We start from the raw sequence: 19,400 nt of genomic DNA, 5'->3' as shown, positions 1-19,400 counted from the left end.
TAAAGAAAAAGAAATGTTAAAATCATAAGGAAGAGAATATACATATACAATACTGTACTGTAAAAAATCTGTGTGTAAGTGGATCTGTGCAGTTCAAACCTGTGTTGTTCAAGGGTCAACTGTTAATTGTGTAGTGATTTAATACAAAATAATACTGAAGTATAACATGTTAGACAAAAAGCCAAGGAATTTAGAAGCCTTATTATAGAGCAGGAAACTGAAATGGAATAAACACACTGTTCTCGAAATTATTGAATAATTTACTTATTTTCTATTCAACATATTGGAACATATTTAACTACATATTTAGCTGTAAAGAGTAGAAGTGCAATTACTGAGATACCATGGAAAACATTTACAAATCTGAAACAAGAAATCTGAGATGCCTTTTAACAGTCTTAAAATCAAATATTACTAAATTGACAGATAAATGTATTGATCTCTTTGAATTTCAAAAAATAAGCATTAGAAAGATTTCATAGTATTGCTACCCTTTATATATTTGTAACACTTTAGAATAATGCTAAGAAATCTGTTACAAATACTACAGATTGAAATTATTTTTAGATAGTCTGTTGTTTTCCAATCTTACTTTGATACTGTCCCCAAAGTCTACCTTAAAATTATTTATTACATCTTATGTAATAAATTGCTTCTTTTTGTAATTTATTATCAAGATTATCAAGATAGTCTTCCTTGGGGCACCTGGGTGGCTCAGTTGATTGGGTGTCCAACTCTTGATTTCAGCTCAAGTCATGATCTTAGGGTGGTGAGGTTGAGCCCCGTGTCAGCCTCCGCACTCAACATGGAATCTGCTTGAGATTCTCTCTCTCTCCCTCTGCCCCTCTTCCCACTTGCACTCTCTCTTTCCTGTCTCTCTCTAAATAATTAAATAAAATCTTAAAAAAAAAAGACATTCTTCCTCACGTATTAAAAGTTATGGTCAAATTATTTTCAAGTACTAGAGACTGAATGTGACCCTGATGTGTTGTGGGATTTCTGTGATATCTGGTTACTAGGTCATCTCATGTCATAGCACACAGAGAATTATTTCCCCTATAGGGAATTATTTTGCCAAACTCATTTGGGAGAATATAATACTTCTCATTTTCTATGCTTGGGCAATCTATAATTTATTTTGGAATATTATCTCTCTTTCAATGAAGATTAGTTTCTTTTCTTTCATTATATAAAATGTCTGATCTGTTACTACTTAACTTAAAAGTAATTTCACATCCTTGCCAACACCTGTTGTTTATTCTCTTGTTGGGAATGCAAACTGGTGGAACCACTCTAGATAACAGTATGGTGATTCCTCAAAATGTTAAAAATAAAACTACCCTACCATCCAGCAATTGCACTGCTAGGTATTTACCCAAATGATACAAAAATATAGATTCAAAGGAACACATGCACCCTGATGTTTATGGCAGCATTATCAACAATAGCCAAACTATGGAGGAGTCCAAATGTCCATCAACTGATGAATGAATGAAGAAGATGTGGCATGCATATATGTTATATTATTGTGTATATATATATATATTGGAATATGTTTATACTCCAATAATACTGTAGTATAACATGTTAGACAAAAAACCGTATTTCAGAATGATCTCACTCATATGTGGCATTTAAGAAAGAAAACAGATAAACATATGGGAAGGGGAAAAGAAAAAAAGGAGAGAGGGAATCAAGCAATAGAAGACTCTTAATGATAGAAAACAAACCGAGGGTTGATGGAGGGAGGTGGGTGCTGGATGGGCTAGATGGGTGAAGGGTATTAGGAGGGCACTTGTTATGATGAGTCCTGGGTGTTGTATGTAAGTGATGAATCACTGAATTCTACTCCTGAAACCAATATTGCACTGTATGTTAACTACCTAAAACTTAAATAAATAAAAAAAGGAAATGCAGATACTTTCCTACAGTCTAGAAGTCAAATATGTAAATTAATAAGAATAATAAAAGAATGAATGAAGTATGGGGCACCTGGGTGGCTCAGTTGGTTAAGTGCCTGCCTTCAGCTCAGGTCATGATCCCAAGGTCCTGGGATAGAGCACTGCATTGGGCTCCCTGCTCAGCAGGGAGTCTGCTTTTCCCTCTCCCTATGCCCCTCCTCCCCCACTCATGCTCTCTCTCATTCTCTCTCTTAAATAAATAAATAAAATATTTTTTAAAAAAGAATGAGTGAAGTATGTCCACAATAAAGTTATAAGTAAAAAAAAAAAAAAAGTAGTTTCTGTTCTTATGACCACCACTACTTCTGTTGCTACATTTTTCTATAGACCAGTACAGATTGACTTTATCCAAACTTATTTATTCATGATAAGGATGACTGGCATTTATCTTACTGATTATGTCTTCAAATGTAGTTTTCTCCAGCATACACATATAGAAATGCATTTTTATTTTATTATAAATATATTTTATTTCTCTTTTATATTACAGTTATAGTATTTTGAAATTATTCATGTAGTCAGATATATTAATTATGTTACAGGCTACAATTGCTGTAACAAGGAGACTCCAAATTACAGGGAGTCCTACAAGACAGAAGTTTATCTGTCTCTTTATTGTATACCTGACCAAATGTGGGCCAATGATCCAGGGTTGGAAGAGGCTTTGCCCCACAAGATCATTTAGACTCCCAAGTTTTTTCTGTTTTATTGTTATGCCAACCCCCAGATTGGTCCTAATCAATATGGTCAAAAGGTGATTGCATTATCACATCTACATTCTGGCCCATGAAAAGAGGTAAAGTGGAAGAGGAGTGCAAACAATTAGGTGAACAAGAAAACATGAACTTGAAGCTGCATATGTCATTTCTCTGACATCCCATTGGCAAAATTTAGTAATATGGCCACACCCAGTGGCAAAGGGAAGGAGGAGAATACAGCTTCTATCTGGACCAGTCTACATATTGGGGTTACAGTTAGTGGTATAAGACTTTCATTTAAGAATAGAGAATGGTAAGTTTCAAAATGCTTCTTATAAAAGGGAGTGGCTAGGTCTGATAGAGCTGAGAAACACTAAGATAGATTGCCTCATTTGACCCCTACAATACCAGTGGGAAATAGGTATTACCATAATTGTTCTTACAAAGAAGCTGCTCCCAGGGGTATAGGGTGACTAACAAGATAGGCACAGCCAGAGTAGGATTGCAGTTCTGATGGTCCATAATACCAAAGCTTCTTTTAACACTTCTTTGCTTTTTAAATCCCTTTACGATCTTTGAGATACCAAATCACTTTTTAGTATCTTTTTAAATATCTGAATCACTTTGTATATTTGACTCTTAAATAATCGTGAACTTCATCCTTATGAACAGGCACAATCCTAGCTTTAAAACAACTCTTCATCAATATAGCACTTTCAGATTGAAAAGCATTTCCATAAACATTGTCTTTCACTTCAGACCCTTGGGAAGAAGGCATAGCAGACATTGTCATCATCACCTTACAAAGGAGATCATTTATAGTTAGAGAAGTCAAGGAATTCACGGTAGCCACACAGTGCTCCTTAGGTACTTTTTTTTTTTTTTTTAAGATTTTATTTATTTATTTGAGAGAGAGAGAATGAGAGAGAGTGAGTACATGAGAGGGGGGAGGGTCAGAGGGAGAAGCAGACTCCCTGCTGAGCAGGGAGCCCGATGCGGGACTCGATCCTGGGACTCCAGGATCATGACCTGAGCCGAAGGCAGTCGCTTAACCAACTGAGCCACCCAGGCGCCCCCTTAGGTACTTTTATTTAATATTAGTTTTCCTTAGTTTTTATTAAAGTATTAACAGGCTAATTGTATTAGAGTTTGAGTGTTAATTTCACCTAATAAAGCAGTTTTTATTTTTCTATACATTTTGGATCTATGGATATTGAAGATACTATGTTTTTTAAGATTTTATTTATTTACTTATTTATTTTAAAGATTTTATTTATTTTAGAGAGAGAGAGAGAGTGTGTGAGCAGGCAGAGGGGCAGAGGGAGAGGGAGAGAGAGAATCCTGAGCAGACTCTGTGCTGAGCTCAGAGCCTGATGTGGGGCTCAGTCTCATGACCCTGACATCATGACCTGAGCTGAAACCAAGAGTCAGAAGCTTAACTGACTGAGCCCCCCAGGCTCCCCTGAAGATAGTATTTTTTAAAGATGGAACTGTTTTATATAAAACTCTGTATGTGGACAAGAAGAAGCTGTTGGTGTGAAAGCAAAAGGTAATAATAACAATAAAAAATAATAATAATATGTATTAAGTGCCTGCTAAGGCTAGACATACACCTATGTTACTTCATTTGAATCAACAACAATTATGTGAGAGAGTCAGGGTTGTCTTTGGTTTGTGAATGAAGAAAATAGGTATAGGGATGTTCACCACTGCCAAAAATTCAATACAGAGAGGAATGATAAAAAAGTAAGGTAGTTGGCTGTACAGCTCCTTATCCTGGGTTGCAAATCTTAACAGTCTATTTATTTATATTTATGTAAACAAATGTGTATATGTATTGTGTATAAGTGTTTTGTGATTGTCTTGTTTTTACAACAACGAGATCTGATTATATGTTATTCTACAGATTTAACTATGTAAGGCTAACAGATACAGATCTGTTTTTAACCTTCTGCAGAGCCTACCATAGCAGATACATCACAGTTAGTCAATCAACGTGTGGGAGTTTTCAAGTCACGGGTATGGTTTGAAAACTGCTACATGCAGTGCTTTCATAAACTTCCTTGTACGTATATCTTTAAATACTGATGCCGTTATTTTTATAGGATAAATTCCCCAAATGGGCTTGATAGATCAAAGGTAACCACAGTGTCACCTGCCTCCCTTGAACCATGAGAGGACCTTGAGGAATAAGTTGTCCGAGTTCTGTGTTGGCCTGTGCTGAGCTGCACTGGCAGGGGCTGCCTCCTCTTTGAACCAAGATGTAAGAATGTTGCCACCTTGAATACCATTGCTAAGTGCCTACTAGGAACGTGCTTCTTGGGTCAAGTAGGAGAGCTCTATCTAAACACCTCTGCCATTCCCATAGGTTCCTTCTTTGAGCTCTTCAGCCGCATGTGGCTACCCGTTCAGATAGAGGGGAATAGTATTAGGCACACACACCTTTTCACCTGACCACCACTCTGCCCAGTGGAGCAGTCTGAATGAAAGAGAATTAGAGTAAGCCTTACTAATCTCTGAGTCCCACTTGAAAAAAAAGAAGGGGAAGGTCTAGATTGTCTCTAAGTCCCTTTCTGCTCTAATATTCCATGAAATATTTATAACAGCTCAGTAAGTAATTTCAGAATGTCAAAGGACTTGTGCAGACCAGAGTGAATATCTGGATCAGTTGGCCCTAGAAATAAAGAAATGAAAGAATAAAAATAGTAGTGTATCAGGAAATGGGTGGAGTAGCTGATGGTGTTGCCTGTTACAGATTCTGAAAGATGTTTGAATATAAAAACAAATATTCAGGAAACAGCATATTGTGGTGGAAAGAATAGAAACTTACGAATGAGCCAGATCTGCCTTCAAGGGCTAGTTCTGTGACCTTTGGCAAGTTAACGTCTTTGAGCCTCATTGGATTAATCTCTGATTTGGGAACCATAATAATTACCTTATGTGACTGTTATAAAGGTAACATGAAAAGCCATTATAATAGCATAGAGTTTACTGTATTTTAGTAGGTGCTTGTTTAATAAAGCCTAGTACTTTTCTAATTTCTCCTTTTCTAATTTCTAAGAAATAGGAAGGACTTAAGAATCATTTTAAATTTTCAGACTTACAATAGCATCATAGTTCTATTAGAAAAAAGTAAAATTCTGTTTTTAAAAGTAAGTCCCACATTTTAATCATTTAATTTTTTCAAAGTAATATAATAACATTATATTTGGAGGACAGAATTTTTTAAATCATCCACAATCCATCCCCTCAATTAAAATTTTTAATTAATTTTATGCATTTCTTTACAGTTATTTCTATATACATGTTTATTTGCATAGTTTTAATCATTGAGTAATGTGCTGTTAATGTTTTCATTTAAGTATTATGTCACAATCTTTTTCATGTTTTATGGTTCTTATTTTAAGAGTTTTTTTAATTAGTGAAGTAGCATTATGAGAAAACAAAAAAGAGCAGATATAAATTCTTTCCCAACTATAATTTCAGTTCTGAAAAAAAACCACTGTTAATAATTTTATATACTTTATGCATGTATAAGTATATGTGTTATATGTGCAAATAAATTTTTATGAGTAAATAAAATATAATATTTATATGTATAAAGTATATATACTTTGTTAACATAAATGGAATGAATTAAACCTTACCTTTTTCATTCAATAATATATTATGGACATCTTCTCGAGTCAGAGATCTACCAGATCTAACCCATTTGCATAGCATATCTTTTTATAGAAGTTTCTTCATTTATTGAACACTCTCCTGGATATTTAGGTTGATTCTGGATTAGCAAAATTATAAATAAAAATGCAGCAACATCATTGTACACAAATCTCTTTAAATGTTTCTGTAAATATTTCTACACTAAAAATTGCTAGAAGAGGACTTGCTGAGTCAAAGAGTAGGCACATTCTAAATTTTGCTAAATTGCTAAACATCTCCCATCCAAAAAAAATCCCCCTACATTATTGTACCACTTACAGTCCCGTTACTAGTGTAAGGGAATGTCTAGACTGCCTTAACTTGCCAACACTAGCCATTACCAGTCTTTTTTCTTTATAATTTGTTTTATTTTTATTATAAATTTATATAATATATGCTAGTGGAAAAATACCAAGGGTTACAGAAGTATGTAAAATGGAAAGTTCAAGTCATTTTCTTCCCTCTTGCTGCCCCACCTCTAACATTTCACTATTTCAAAATCTGAAAATAAGCATCTTTGTGCATTTTTGTACATTTGTGCACAAATTTCAGCAGAATAATTCCTATAAGTGAAATTGCTGGGGTAAAGTGTGTGTGTTTAAAATCTGGTTATATATAAGGAAAGACTGAAAAATTGTTACATATTGAGGGAACTATGGAAGCATAACAACCAAATGTAATGTGAGATCCTAGTTTGAGTCCTGAAACAGAAGAAGAACATCAATGGGAAAACTGATGAAATTTGAATTAGGTCTTTATTCAGTTAATGGTTTTGTAGCGATGTTAATTTCTATTTTGACAATTGTACTATGATTATGTGTAATGTTAACATTAGGGGAGGCTGGGTGAAGGATATATGGGAACTCTTTTGAGCTATATATGCAACTTTCTGTAAATCTAAAATTATTTCAAAATAAAAGTTAAAAATTCTAGTCAAGTATTGTCAAATTCTCTTCAAAACAGTTACATCTGAGTACTCCCACCAGTGCTTTTCCTACTGTCTTGCCAGCTTTAGGTATCACCAATCTTTACATATTTGCCAATATTTAAAAGGAGATGCAAAATAACAATAATATTGTTATTTTCATTTGCTGTTATCTATTTTTTTTATTTTAAAGAGGTTAAGCACTTTTTTTTTAAGATTTTATTTATTTATTTATTTATTTATTTATTTATTTATTTATTTATATGAGAGAGAGAGAGCATGCACAAGCAGGGGCAGCAGCAGGAAAGGGAGAAGCAGGGCGCCCTCCCAAGACCACAGGATCAGGACCTGAGCTGAAGGCAGACGTTTAACTGACTGAGCCACCCAGGCACCCCGAGGTTGAGCATTTATTAATGTATTTATTGGACATTGTATTTCTTCTGAAAACTGCCTGTTTATACTCTTGTCTGTTTCTTCCATAGGCTGGCTTCTCTCTCTCATTTTTTTTTTTTTTATTAAATTGTAGGTGCTCTCTTTAGTTATTGATTGTTAATACTTTGTTAATATGCTGCAAACATTTTCTCAGTTTTCCTTTTTTGTAGTTCTTTTGTTGTACTTACATAGTAAAACTTTTTTTTCTTTTAGGGTTTTAGAGCTTTTGTGACATGCTTTGAAAGACTGCCCTTTCATTAAAACAAAATATGTTGTGATTCATTTAATCTTTCTTCTATTGCTGTTGGTCACACTTTGATGAAAATCTCCATGAATATTGCTTCCTTTCCCACCACATGTTTGGTTTCCTTCTGACAACTCCTGGTAGAAGGATCCCTGGGACAGCTATAGGAACACATCGGGTTGTTCACTCTTAGCAGCGGTGCATGCAAATGCCACAGTCATCGACAGGTGTTGTCATATAAAGATGTTGTCACCAGTGTACATCATACTTTGTTGTTTTAATTTGCATTTCTTTGACTTGAGGTAATAAATTGTCTATGTCTGAGTTCTTAATATTTGCTTGCAAATTTATATGAACATTTTATATGCTAGTCATGAAAATATTAATTTTTTGTCATCATTTCAGTATATGCTTTTCCCAGCATATTGCTTGCTTTTCCATTATTTTTTTCCTGGAAATATGGAGGTTAAATATTTGCATGTGGTCACATCTACATTTCTGAGATTTTTTACTTATTACTTAGCATAGACTTCTTCATAGATAATAATGCAGTGGAGTGAGTAAGAAGAAGAACATCTAGAGGTAGACTGTCGAGGCATGAATCCTGGCTCTGTCACCTACTAGCAGGGTGATCTTAAGTTAGCTACTTAACTCTGTAAGCTCTCAATCTCCTGTTACGTGGGAAGAATGGAAGTATTGCAAAGACTCTGACAATTTGTGTAAAGATTGCTCTGACAATTTGTGTAAAGCACATAACACAGGGCTTAGAACATAGAAAACATTTCACAAATGTTAGCTATTATTATGGGAATATAGATTTATTTTTATATGAGATACAAGGATAGGGTATAAAAATTTTATGCAACTTGCTAAGATGGGATTCAGGACATACTACCCCAAACATGGCATCTTGGTATATTGAATTTTTCAAGCTGAAGGAATTTGTGATATGGCAGGTTCAGGAAGAATTTTCTGACTTTCCCTGGAGCAGGGTATAAGAGCCTCATGTAAGATGTCATCCTTACAATGGGAGGAAAGAAGCATTCTTATCTCTGAAGGTAGAGGGAGCCTGAGAAGAATCTGAGGGAGTAAGCCTTGCCATTTCCACAGTTTCCTACACTTAGCTCCTTCCCTTTCATGTCCTGTCACATTTTCCCATGACCTTCTACTCTTCAAACCTAGCTTAAAAACTCAGGTTTAACTGCTTCTTTGGGTGTTCATGTCCTTAATGAAGGCTGCCATGTCACATAAAACTTACATTAAATAAATCTGTATGCTTGTTGTTGTTTGCTTTTTTAAAAGATTTATTTACTTATTTGAGAGAGAGAGTGTGTGTGAGCGGGGGGGAGGGGCTAAGGGAGAAGGAGAGAGAATCCTCAAGCAAACCCCCCACTAAGTATGGAGCCCAAGTTGGGGGTTGATCCCAGGACCCTGAGATCATAACCTGAGCTGAAATCAAGAGTTGGATACTCAACTGACTCACCCAGGTGCCCCTAAATCTGTATGCTTTTCTCTTGTTAATCTGTTTTTGTTACCGGGACCTCCACTGAGAACATAGAAGGGTAGAGGAAAAAGACATTTGTCCTCCCTACACTGCCAGCTATTCCAATACCATTTATTGACTAGCAAGTAATGTTTCCCTTCTTTACTGTTTTTTACCTTCTTTATAATACATAATATGCCATCTTCATCATGTAACATATGACATTTGATGTGTCAAAACACCTACTTCTGTATCTATTCATCTATCTGGTCTTAAAACAAATTTCAAATTGCCTTAGTTATTGTTTATCTTTTCTTTAATGTGTGGATTTGTGATCCTTCATTTGTATAATTTTTTAAAATTGTTTTCATAGTTCTTATCTTTACTTTTTCAAATTGTATTGTGTCTTTGCATATGTATATGTGTGTGTGTATATATGTATAATGTATATATGTATTTTCTGTATATTATGATATTTTGACATTTTAAAAAACCTTTCTGGCTGGGGAAGGTCTTCCCCTTACAGGTAGCAAGGGGTACATCTTTCATATGCAAATCAACCAGTCCCAAACCCTTATCAACCTCAACTGACTTCTTACCAAACTCTGAAATACCAAGCCACTATTTCCATTGCCCTAAATCATCCCAGAATTGAGTACCAGGCAACTGGAGACCATTCCTATAGGCCAGAGCCCTCCAGAATTATTCAAACTAGCCAATCCTGAACTGTTCACCCTACCCTACCTTTCCTTTCCTCTGGAAACCCCAATAAAGGCACAATTTAAATCATTTTAACTACATACAAATGAACTTTAGAATTATATAGTGAAGTCCCAAGAAAAATTCTGTTGAGATGATGATTGGTATTGTAGAAAATCTATGTGTTTTATAAGTTTATAATATTAAATACACCCATGTAGAAACACAACCTCTCTATTCATTTCTCTTTAGTTTTTTTAATGTAGAATTTTACATATTTCTAATTAAGACTATCTCAAATACTGTTACTAATTGGAAAAGGATCTCTTTGTCATTATGTTTTCTCATTTTTTTGGCTTATATACAGAAATTATGTGTGTATGTATGGGTATCTTTTTTCCTAACACTTTGCTTTTATTACTGCCAAGAGTTTAACTTGTAACACTTTGAGTTACAAAATTAATGATAACTGTCTTGATTTATACATTTATGTATGAGGAAATTAGGCTATTATATTTTCTGATGAAAAAATATTTTTCCCCAAAATTATTGCAAAAATTCTTCATAATCAGGAAATTTTCATTAGCCCTGTTGCAGGATAAGTTGCTTACATTTTATGACTAGATGTCTAGATATTTGTGTTAATTAATTAGCTTGCTATTAATATGGAATTCATGTACTGAAATTCACTTGATTCACTAGCTTTATATGCATCCTTCCCCAGAGATAAATATTAAAATAGATCCCTACTGCTGGCTTCTAGCCCCAGGCAGAGAGAAATCTCTGAAAAGAATAGTAAGCAGAGGAACCCCTTGGGAAGAGTCACAGGCAGAATTCAAAACTTACTTAGTTTCCTTTTGGATTCTACTCTGTGGGCATCATTCACCTTTCCATTGGCCAGTGTTCCCCAAACTTGGATCATTCAGGTATTCTATCACCATTTTGCTATTTTTCTATACTGTTAGTTACTATAGTTTTCTTTCATTTGACTTACCTTTTTCTTAATTTTTTTTATTGAGGTAAAATTTAAACACTGTGGAAGATCTTAAGTGTAGAGTTTCATGAGTTTTTCTTAAATGTATACACTCATGTAACTACCATCCCTGATCAAAATAGAAAATATTTTCATCACCCCAAATCTAAATTTTAAAATGCAATTGCACTATTTTGTGCATTTGCATTTTTAAAATACATAGAAATATATGTTAATATATATATATAAATTATTCATTTATCCCTTTAAATCATCAATGGAAATAACATAGAAAGTTATTTTCATACTAATTTCAATTACCCTGTGCTCAAAACATGGAGGGAAACTGGGAAACTGCACCACTACAAGACAGTGTTGTGAAACAGACTTCCAGGGAAGTAATTTTTTTTTTTTTTAAAGATTCTGTTCTTAAGTAATCTCTACACCCAACTTGAGGCTTGAACTCATAACCCCAAGATCAAGAGTCACATGCTCTTCCAACTGAGCCAGCCAGGCACCCCTGCTCTATTTAAAGATATTCCAGTTAGTCATTCTAACTAAATATATATTTAAGTTAAAAAAAAAAGTTTGCTTTTGGACTTATGTATTTGCTTAACCCTTTCTTTGCTTTGACTTTCAGTCCATGGATCTGACTTTAGCCAGATTGATCTCCTTGTCATTCTCATAAGATGGGCAGTGGGAGTGGGAGGAGCTTGGGGGATAGAAGAGAAATGTGTGTTCAATTCTGTGAAGGCTGAGAGAGGAGAGGGAGCTGTAGAAGAAAAACTTGAAGCTAGCAGAGATTGGTTCATAAGGTTGAAGGAAAGAAGCTGTCTTTATAAAAGTGTAAGGTAAAGCAGTTAAGTGTTGATGTAGAAGCCAAAGCAAGTTATCCAGAAGATCTAGCTAACATAATTTATGAATGTGGCTCCATTAAACAACTGTTTTTCACTGTAGATGAAATAGCCTTATTTTGGAGGAAGACGCCATCTAGGACTTTCATAGCTGGAGAGGAGAAGTCAATGCCTGGCTTCAAAGCTTCACAGGGTAGGTTGACTCTCGTTAGAGGCTAATGCACTTGGTGACTTTAAGTTGAAACCAGTCCAAAAATCCTAGGGTCCTTTAAGAATTTTGCTAAATTATCTATTCTGCCTATGCTCTATAAATAGAACAACAAAACCTGGATGACAGTACCTCTTTTTACAACATGTTTTACTGAATATTTTAAGCCCACTGTTGAGACCTACTGCTCAGAAAAAAATGATTCCTTTCAAAATATTACTGCTCATTGACAATGCACATAGTCACCCATGAGCTACAATGGAGATATACAATGAGAATAATGTTGATTTCATACCTGCTAATTCAACATCCATTCTGCAGCCCATTGGTCAAGGAGTAATTTCAACTTTCAAGTCTTATTATTTAAGAAATACGTTTCAAAAGGCTATAGTTGCCATAGAGAGTGATTGCTCTGATGGATTTGGGCAAAGTAAATTGAAAACCTTCTGGAAAAGAATCACCCTTCTAGATGTCATTAAGAACATTTGTGATTCATGGGAAGAGGTCAAAATACCAACTTAACAGGAATTTTGAAGAAATTAATTCCAACCCTCATGGATGACATTGAGTTATTCAAGACTTCAGTGGCGGAAGTAACTGCAGATATGGTAGAAATAGCAAGAAAACTAGAATTATAAATAGAGCCTGAAGATGGGACTGAATTGCTGCAATCTCATGATAAAACTTGAATGGATGAGGAGTTGCTTCTTATGGATGAGCAAAGAAAGTGGTTTCTTAAGATGGAATCTACTCCTGGTGCAGATGCTGTGAAAATTGTTGAAATGACAACAAAGGATTTAGAATATAACGAACTTAGGTGATAAAGCACTGGCAGGGTTTGAAAGGATTGACTACAATTTTGAAAGTGCTGTTATGGGTAAAATGCCTTCAAACAGCATCACATACTACAGAGAAATTATTTGTGAAAGGAAGAGTCAATTGATGTGGCAAACTTCACTGTTGCCTTATTTTAAGAAATTGCCACAGCCACCTCAGCCTTCAGCAATCACTACCCTGATCGGTCAGCAACCATCAACATCAAGGCAAGACCCTCCACCAGGAAAAAGAGTAGGACTTGCTGAAAACTCAGATGGTGGTTTGCATATTTTTAGCAATAAAGTATTTTTTAATTAAGGTATGTACATTGATTTTATAGACATAATGCTTTGCACACCAAATAGACTACAGGATAGTATAAACATAATTTTTATATGCACTGGGAAACCAAAGAATTCATTTGACTCACTTTATTGCAATATTCACTTTGTGGCAGTGGTCTGGAACTGAACCTATAATAGCTCCAAGGTAGACCTGTATGTCAATTCTAGGAAGTCTTCCTTAGAAACCCTTGTTCTCCTCTTGCTAAAATGCCCAGTGACTTCAGGAAAAACTATGTGCAGACAGGAATTGTTTGCAACAGACTTGGGTTTTTAGAGTCTCCAAATAGAGGTCAAGTAATCTAATTTACTGGTACCATTCAATCAGATAAACAATTGTGACATAAATTCTGCTTTTCATGCAGGTCTTTACTCCCTGGACACCCTGTTTCCATTAGCTTTTAGTATTTTTAATCTCTTTATGGATATGAGAGAAACCTGTCCTATTAAAAAAAAAACCTCCTGATTTTGTGTTTTATCCTTGGTATAGTCAAAGACCATTAAAAAAATTAAATCCAAGACTTTAAAAATTATCAGTGAAGTAGCTAATCATAGAGTTTCTTGAAGTGTGCTGTTACTTGTATCCTCAGCCAGGATTGGGAGGTGTTAATAGAAAGTCTTTCATGCCTTCTACTTCAGGTGGTCTAGTGGTCAACTTCTATTTTTAGGGAAAATACTCTCCTCTGTCTCAGCTCACTGCTTGAATACACACTCCAGTGTTTTCTCTGCTAAACCCCTCAAAGCAGAGAAATCCACAGTGCTTTAGTGAGAAATTACACATGGCTAAAGATAGTGCAGGGGACAGCAAGATATTTATAAGTCATATTTCCAGGGACTGATCTCTGATATTGTTCAAATCTCGCAGGAATACTGAACTCTACTAAGAGCGACTGGACTGGAGCATATGGTAATCGAGTGACATTTATGTAAGAAGCACTAGATTTGTATTCTCTGTGTTAAAATCTTGTTTAAAATAGGGCTAGAAAATGATTATTTTAATTTTCTCCCTTTTCAAAGAAGAGTGAAAACAATCATTATCTAGGCCTGAAAACTTAACTTTATTATTTGTACTCTCCGGAAACTCAGATTAAGTAATAACCATCATTTACAATGCTGCATAAAACTAGTTTTCATCCTTATTCCAAGCATATTTCCCCAGCAGATTTTCCAAAGGGAAATAAGAATATTGGCTTTTCCTTCTATATGATAACTTTTGACAAGGAGTTTGTGTCTATTATTCAAGACACAGATTCACGTTTGGAAATTCTGTCAAAGTAGGCAGCTCTTTAGTGATCATTGATTGACAATTACTCTCAATGGAATGTTACAAAACATATTTATGTCTTCTATGAGCATAAAATGCTGAATCAAAATGTTATGCCCTCAGATTTAACACAGCTAACAGTTGTTCTTCTTAAAAATAAAATTATTTTCATTTAGATGAATAGTGACTTAAGGATATGGGCAACGTCAGGTCACTTTCTGAAGATTATATAAATCTGATGTAAACACAATTCTTATGGATTATCTGTCTGTGGCAATTAAGGGCAATTCTACCATTTGCCATTCCAGTCAGCAGTCCTAATTATCATTGAATAAATATATATATATTTTTCAGTAAATGGCATTTGCTCTCTATACATATGCTTCTCGTAGATTCCTCTATATCTAGCAAGAAAAGAATTAATACTTGCTTTGGTTTCTTTAAAATCAATGACAGTATATAGCATTATATTTGTATGGATGCGTGTGGGCTAGACCAAGGCCTAGAAAACTCTAGTTGGGGTATAGGTCACCTGAAGAACTTATTTAAATATGGATTTCTGGGCCCCACTCCCTGAGTTTCTGATTCGGTAGGCCTAGGATGGGCATGAGAATTTGCATGTCTAACAAACCCTCAGGTATTGCTAATTCTGCACGTGGCGGCCCTGACTCTGAATAGCATGAGGCTCGACAACATGGGAAAATCAGCTGCAACACAGGAAGAGAAGTGGAAGGGATGAAATAGATAAAGATTATAGTATCTACTTGTGGGTTGAATAGTAGCCCCCAGAAAATACGTTCTCCAGGAACCTCAGAATGTGACCTTATTTGGAATTAAGGATCTTTGTAGATGTAATTAAGGTAAGGATTTTGATATGAGATCATCCTGGATTAGTTGGGCCCACATCCAATGACAAGTATCTTTAAGGGTCTGTCCATAAGAGACAAACTTATGTCCTACAGAACGATAAATAAATAAATTTCTGATGCTTTATCAAATTTGTGTTAATTTGTTATGGCAGCCTTGGGAAACTAATGGATTACCATAAGTCCAACCATAACAAAGTGCCAAGTTCTGTCATATGCTCTAAGGAAAAAGGATAGAATTCTGACACTAGCCCAGTGGACTAGTATAACGGGTTAAACAATGATTGAACATTGACTAATTGTTGAGCACTGTTAGATACCTTCTGGGATGTTATTTAATTTTATCTTACCCCCAAAAGCTTTGAGATAGTTATTTTTTAACAGTAGTTATAAAAGAAGGTCCTGAAATACAGAATGGTCGTTTAGTCAGAAAATACTTATTAAGTGTCTACTTTATACCAGGCTCTTGCTAGATATTCTGGTAAGTCAGTGACTTACCGGAAGTGATACAGCTAGTAAGTACCAGGGATTAAATTCAAATCATGATCCTGTCATTCCAAATTCAGTGCTCTTCTCCATCATAGCATATTTTATCAAGGCTTGGAGCTGGAAAGTACGGGGCATTTGGCAATACTGACTACTTCATTTTGGCTGCTATGGAATATTTAACAAAGTAGAAAGGAATTTATTATCTCTAACAGAAATCTCCCTGATTTATGGTAGCTATTTAACAGTATTTCTTTCTATTAATACCTATGAAGTGGTTTGTACTTTGTTACTTTAATCTTATTTCCCCTTGTAGCAACCCTTTCACTTTATACTCAAATATGCACATAATTTAAATTGATCCTTAATAACAAGATAGAAATAATAGCTCTACATTGTCTTTGGAGATGTAGAACAATGACTTAGACAATAATATTTCCATATGCTTTTTTACTTTATTTACTTTCATGTATATATATATGAAACAGGGCTGGAAAAAATATTTGAATATAACCTTGTGGTTGCAGATCACACACACACACACAAAGTCCACTTATTTTTTAGCATCATCGTAATATGAATTCCCTGAGTGTTTCATACAAACTTCTTTTGAATGGTTATTGAGGTATTTAAGCTGTTTAATAATGCTTTGAGAGTTATTAAATTCAACCTTCATCTCATTATAGTTAATGCTTTTGAACATACAATGTGAATGGCACTCTGCTAGCTGCTAAACATTTAATATATATGAAAAAAAATTGTTCCCACCCTTGCAGTGTGGTTGTTTGATTCAAGATCAGTAAAATTAAGATCAGTGTAACTGTGAAAGATTAGACAAAATGGGCTAAGAAACTGCTCACTTTAGCAGGTTAAAGTGAAAAGACAAAAGAAGCTAACATTGAGGTGAAAGTTGCATTGAGGTTCTGTCTTAGGAGATGAGGGCAAATTGTATGAATTTGTTAAACGCTTAAATCAACAGCCACGATGGGACAGAATGGACAGTAACACTGGCACTGTTTTTTCCTAGTGATATTTGTTTTTATTGTATCTTTCTCTGAACATTTATTCATTCATGTATTCCACAAACACTTCACGTGCTCCTATAGCGTGCAAGGAATGGCATGGAGACAAATGTATTACCCAGTGAGAAAATAAGTCACGTATACCAATAACTAAAATGTGACACAATAACTCCAAATGACATAGATCATAACTCTTATCATGGGTAGGTTCATGGGTGAATGTAATTCTTCTACATCTATGAATTGATTACAGATTTTATTCAGCTATCTTTTGGGTTTTGATTTCTTTCTTTTTTTTAAAGATTATTTATTTATTTGACAGAGGGATAGAGAGAGAACACAAGTAGGCAGAGCGGCAGGCAGAGGGAGAGGGAGAAGCAGACTCCCCGCTGAGCAAGGAGCCCGACGTGGGGCTCCATCCCAGGACCCCAAGATCATGACCTGAGCCGAAGGCAGACGCTTAACCATCTGAGCTACCCAGGCGCCCCTGATTTCTTATTTTATTGCATTTTAGCTAGTGACTGTGGTCTGTAAAATAGAGAGGTTACTTTACTATTTTGAGGCTTCCTTTGTGACCTAGTAGGTGGTCAAATTTGTAAATGTTTCAGGCTTGAAAGCTATATGTATTCCTTAATTATTCAGTCCCAGGTTCAAGAGGTGTTTATTAGATTAAACATTATCTGTGTTGTTGAATGTTCCTGTTTCTTTGCTATTTTTTTTCTTTTTCATTTTTGTATGAGAAGTAAATTAAAATATCTCCTTTTAACTGTAGATTTATCAGTTTCTACTTGTGATTCTTTTCTGTTTTTCACTTTATATATTTTAAGGCTGAGATTCTAGATATATACAGATGAGGACTGATATACTTTCTGGGGTGGATTGTTTCTTTTAGCATTAGGTAATAAACCTTTTTATCTATGATTATGCTATTTTCTAACAGTAATATCGCTATGTTGGGTTCCATTTGTTAATCACTGATATATTCTATCTCCTTACTTTTCATTTTTCCATGTCACCAATTTTTTTAAAAAATTATACCTTTATTGAGATGTAATTTATTCATGGTTTTAAAGTATGCAGTTAGTGGTTTTTAGTATAATCACAGTTTTGCAATCAATACCGCTATATGAATTTAGAACATTTTTTCATTACCCCAAAGGAAACCTCATACCTATTAGCAGTCACTGCCCATTTCCCACCTTCCACTGGCAACTACTAATCTATCTCTGTCTCCATGGATTTGCCTTTTTATGGACATTTTGTATAAGTGGTGTCATACAACATGTGGTCTTTGTGTCTGACTTTTTCACTTCTCACTTAGCATAATGGCTTCAAGATTCATCCATGTTTTAGTATTTGTCAGGACTTTGTTGTTTTTAAAGATTAAATAATATTCCATTGTATGGATAGACTACATATTATCTATCCATCGATGGACATTGGGTTGTTTCTACTTTGGGGCTATTATGAATAATGCTGCTATGAACATTTATATGCAATTTCTTGTATGGACATAATGTTTTCACTTCTCATGGGTATATACTTAGGAGTAGAATTGTTGAATCATAAGGTAATTCTCTGTTTAACATCTAGAAAAACTGTCAAACTGTATTCCAAAGTGGCTCCATCATTTCACGTTCCCACCCACAATGAATGGAGGTGCCAATTTCTCCACATCCTTCATCTCGTCTTTGCTTAGATATTAAAATCCCAAACGCTTTTGGCCCTATCCTGGTATACATTTTTTGTAGGCCTTTACCATGTCACTTCCTATCCATATAGTGTTGCACCCCTTATGTTTCTGGCATCTGAATAGTTCTTTTTCTTTCTTTAAAGGTCATCTATGTTTTAAAACATAAAGATTGTTTTGTCTAGTGTTATTATATGTTTGTGAAGTGAGAAGGGGGGTGGACATGGGAGATGGGCACTCTTTGGATTAGTCTACTATTCCTGGAAGTTGAGCAGATCAGTGTAATTGTAGTGACTATGAAGTGGTTGACTTGGGGTTCCAGGTGTGGTTGAGAGCTGTGGGCCAGAGTTTTTCTTCTGGACTAAATTACTTGGATCATATAGGACCCATTATCTTACTGAACTCATCTAGTCCCATTTGAACTAACTCATCTTTTTGTTTTTATTTTATAGATGCAAGTTTCCAAAAACACTACTGAAAAGAAGAAGCCAAACTTTAGAAGAAGGAAAAGGTATTTCTTTATTGAAAAATATTATGATAAAATTGAAATGTGTATATATATGTGTGTGTGTGTGTGTGTGTATAATTTAGTTATTATGACATTGCCCCCTGATTCTTGATTCTTTTTCTCTAGGGAAACATTAAAATTTTCTAAAAGAATTAAGGTGATAAGTAGTAGTTTTAGAAGTATGGAGAAAGTTTTATGTTTATACAGATATGTTGAAGCAGAACTATC

At 34.8% G+C, this 19,400-nt stretch overlaps 1 protein-coding gene across 1 annotated transcript in view; it reads left to right on the top strand.

Moving 5' to 3' along the window:
* Window positions 1–19,400, top strand: part of ZCWPW2 (zinc finger CW-type and PWWP domain containing 2) — a 135,652-nt gene that overhangs the window by 101,819 nt on the left and 14,433 nt on the right. The window contains exon 6 of the mRNA XM_034993411.1: window positions 19,117–19,175. Within this exon, the coding sequence (XP_034849302.1) occupies window positions 19,117–19,175 (59 nt within the window). The remainder of the gene's footprint in view (window positions 1–19,116; window positions 19,176–19,400) is intronic.

This window comes from Mirounga leonina, unplaced genomic scaffold (genome assembly GCF_011800145.1).
Source record: "Mirounga leonina isolate KUSES-001 unplaced genomic scaffold, KU_Mleo_1.0 Mir_115, whole genome shotgun sequence".
Taxonomy (NCBI): Eukaryota; Metazoa; Chordata; class Mammalia; order Carnivora; family Phocidae; genus Mirounga; species Mirounga leonina.
This window is presented reverse-complemented; position numbering and strand designations above follow the sequence as displayed.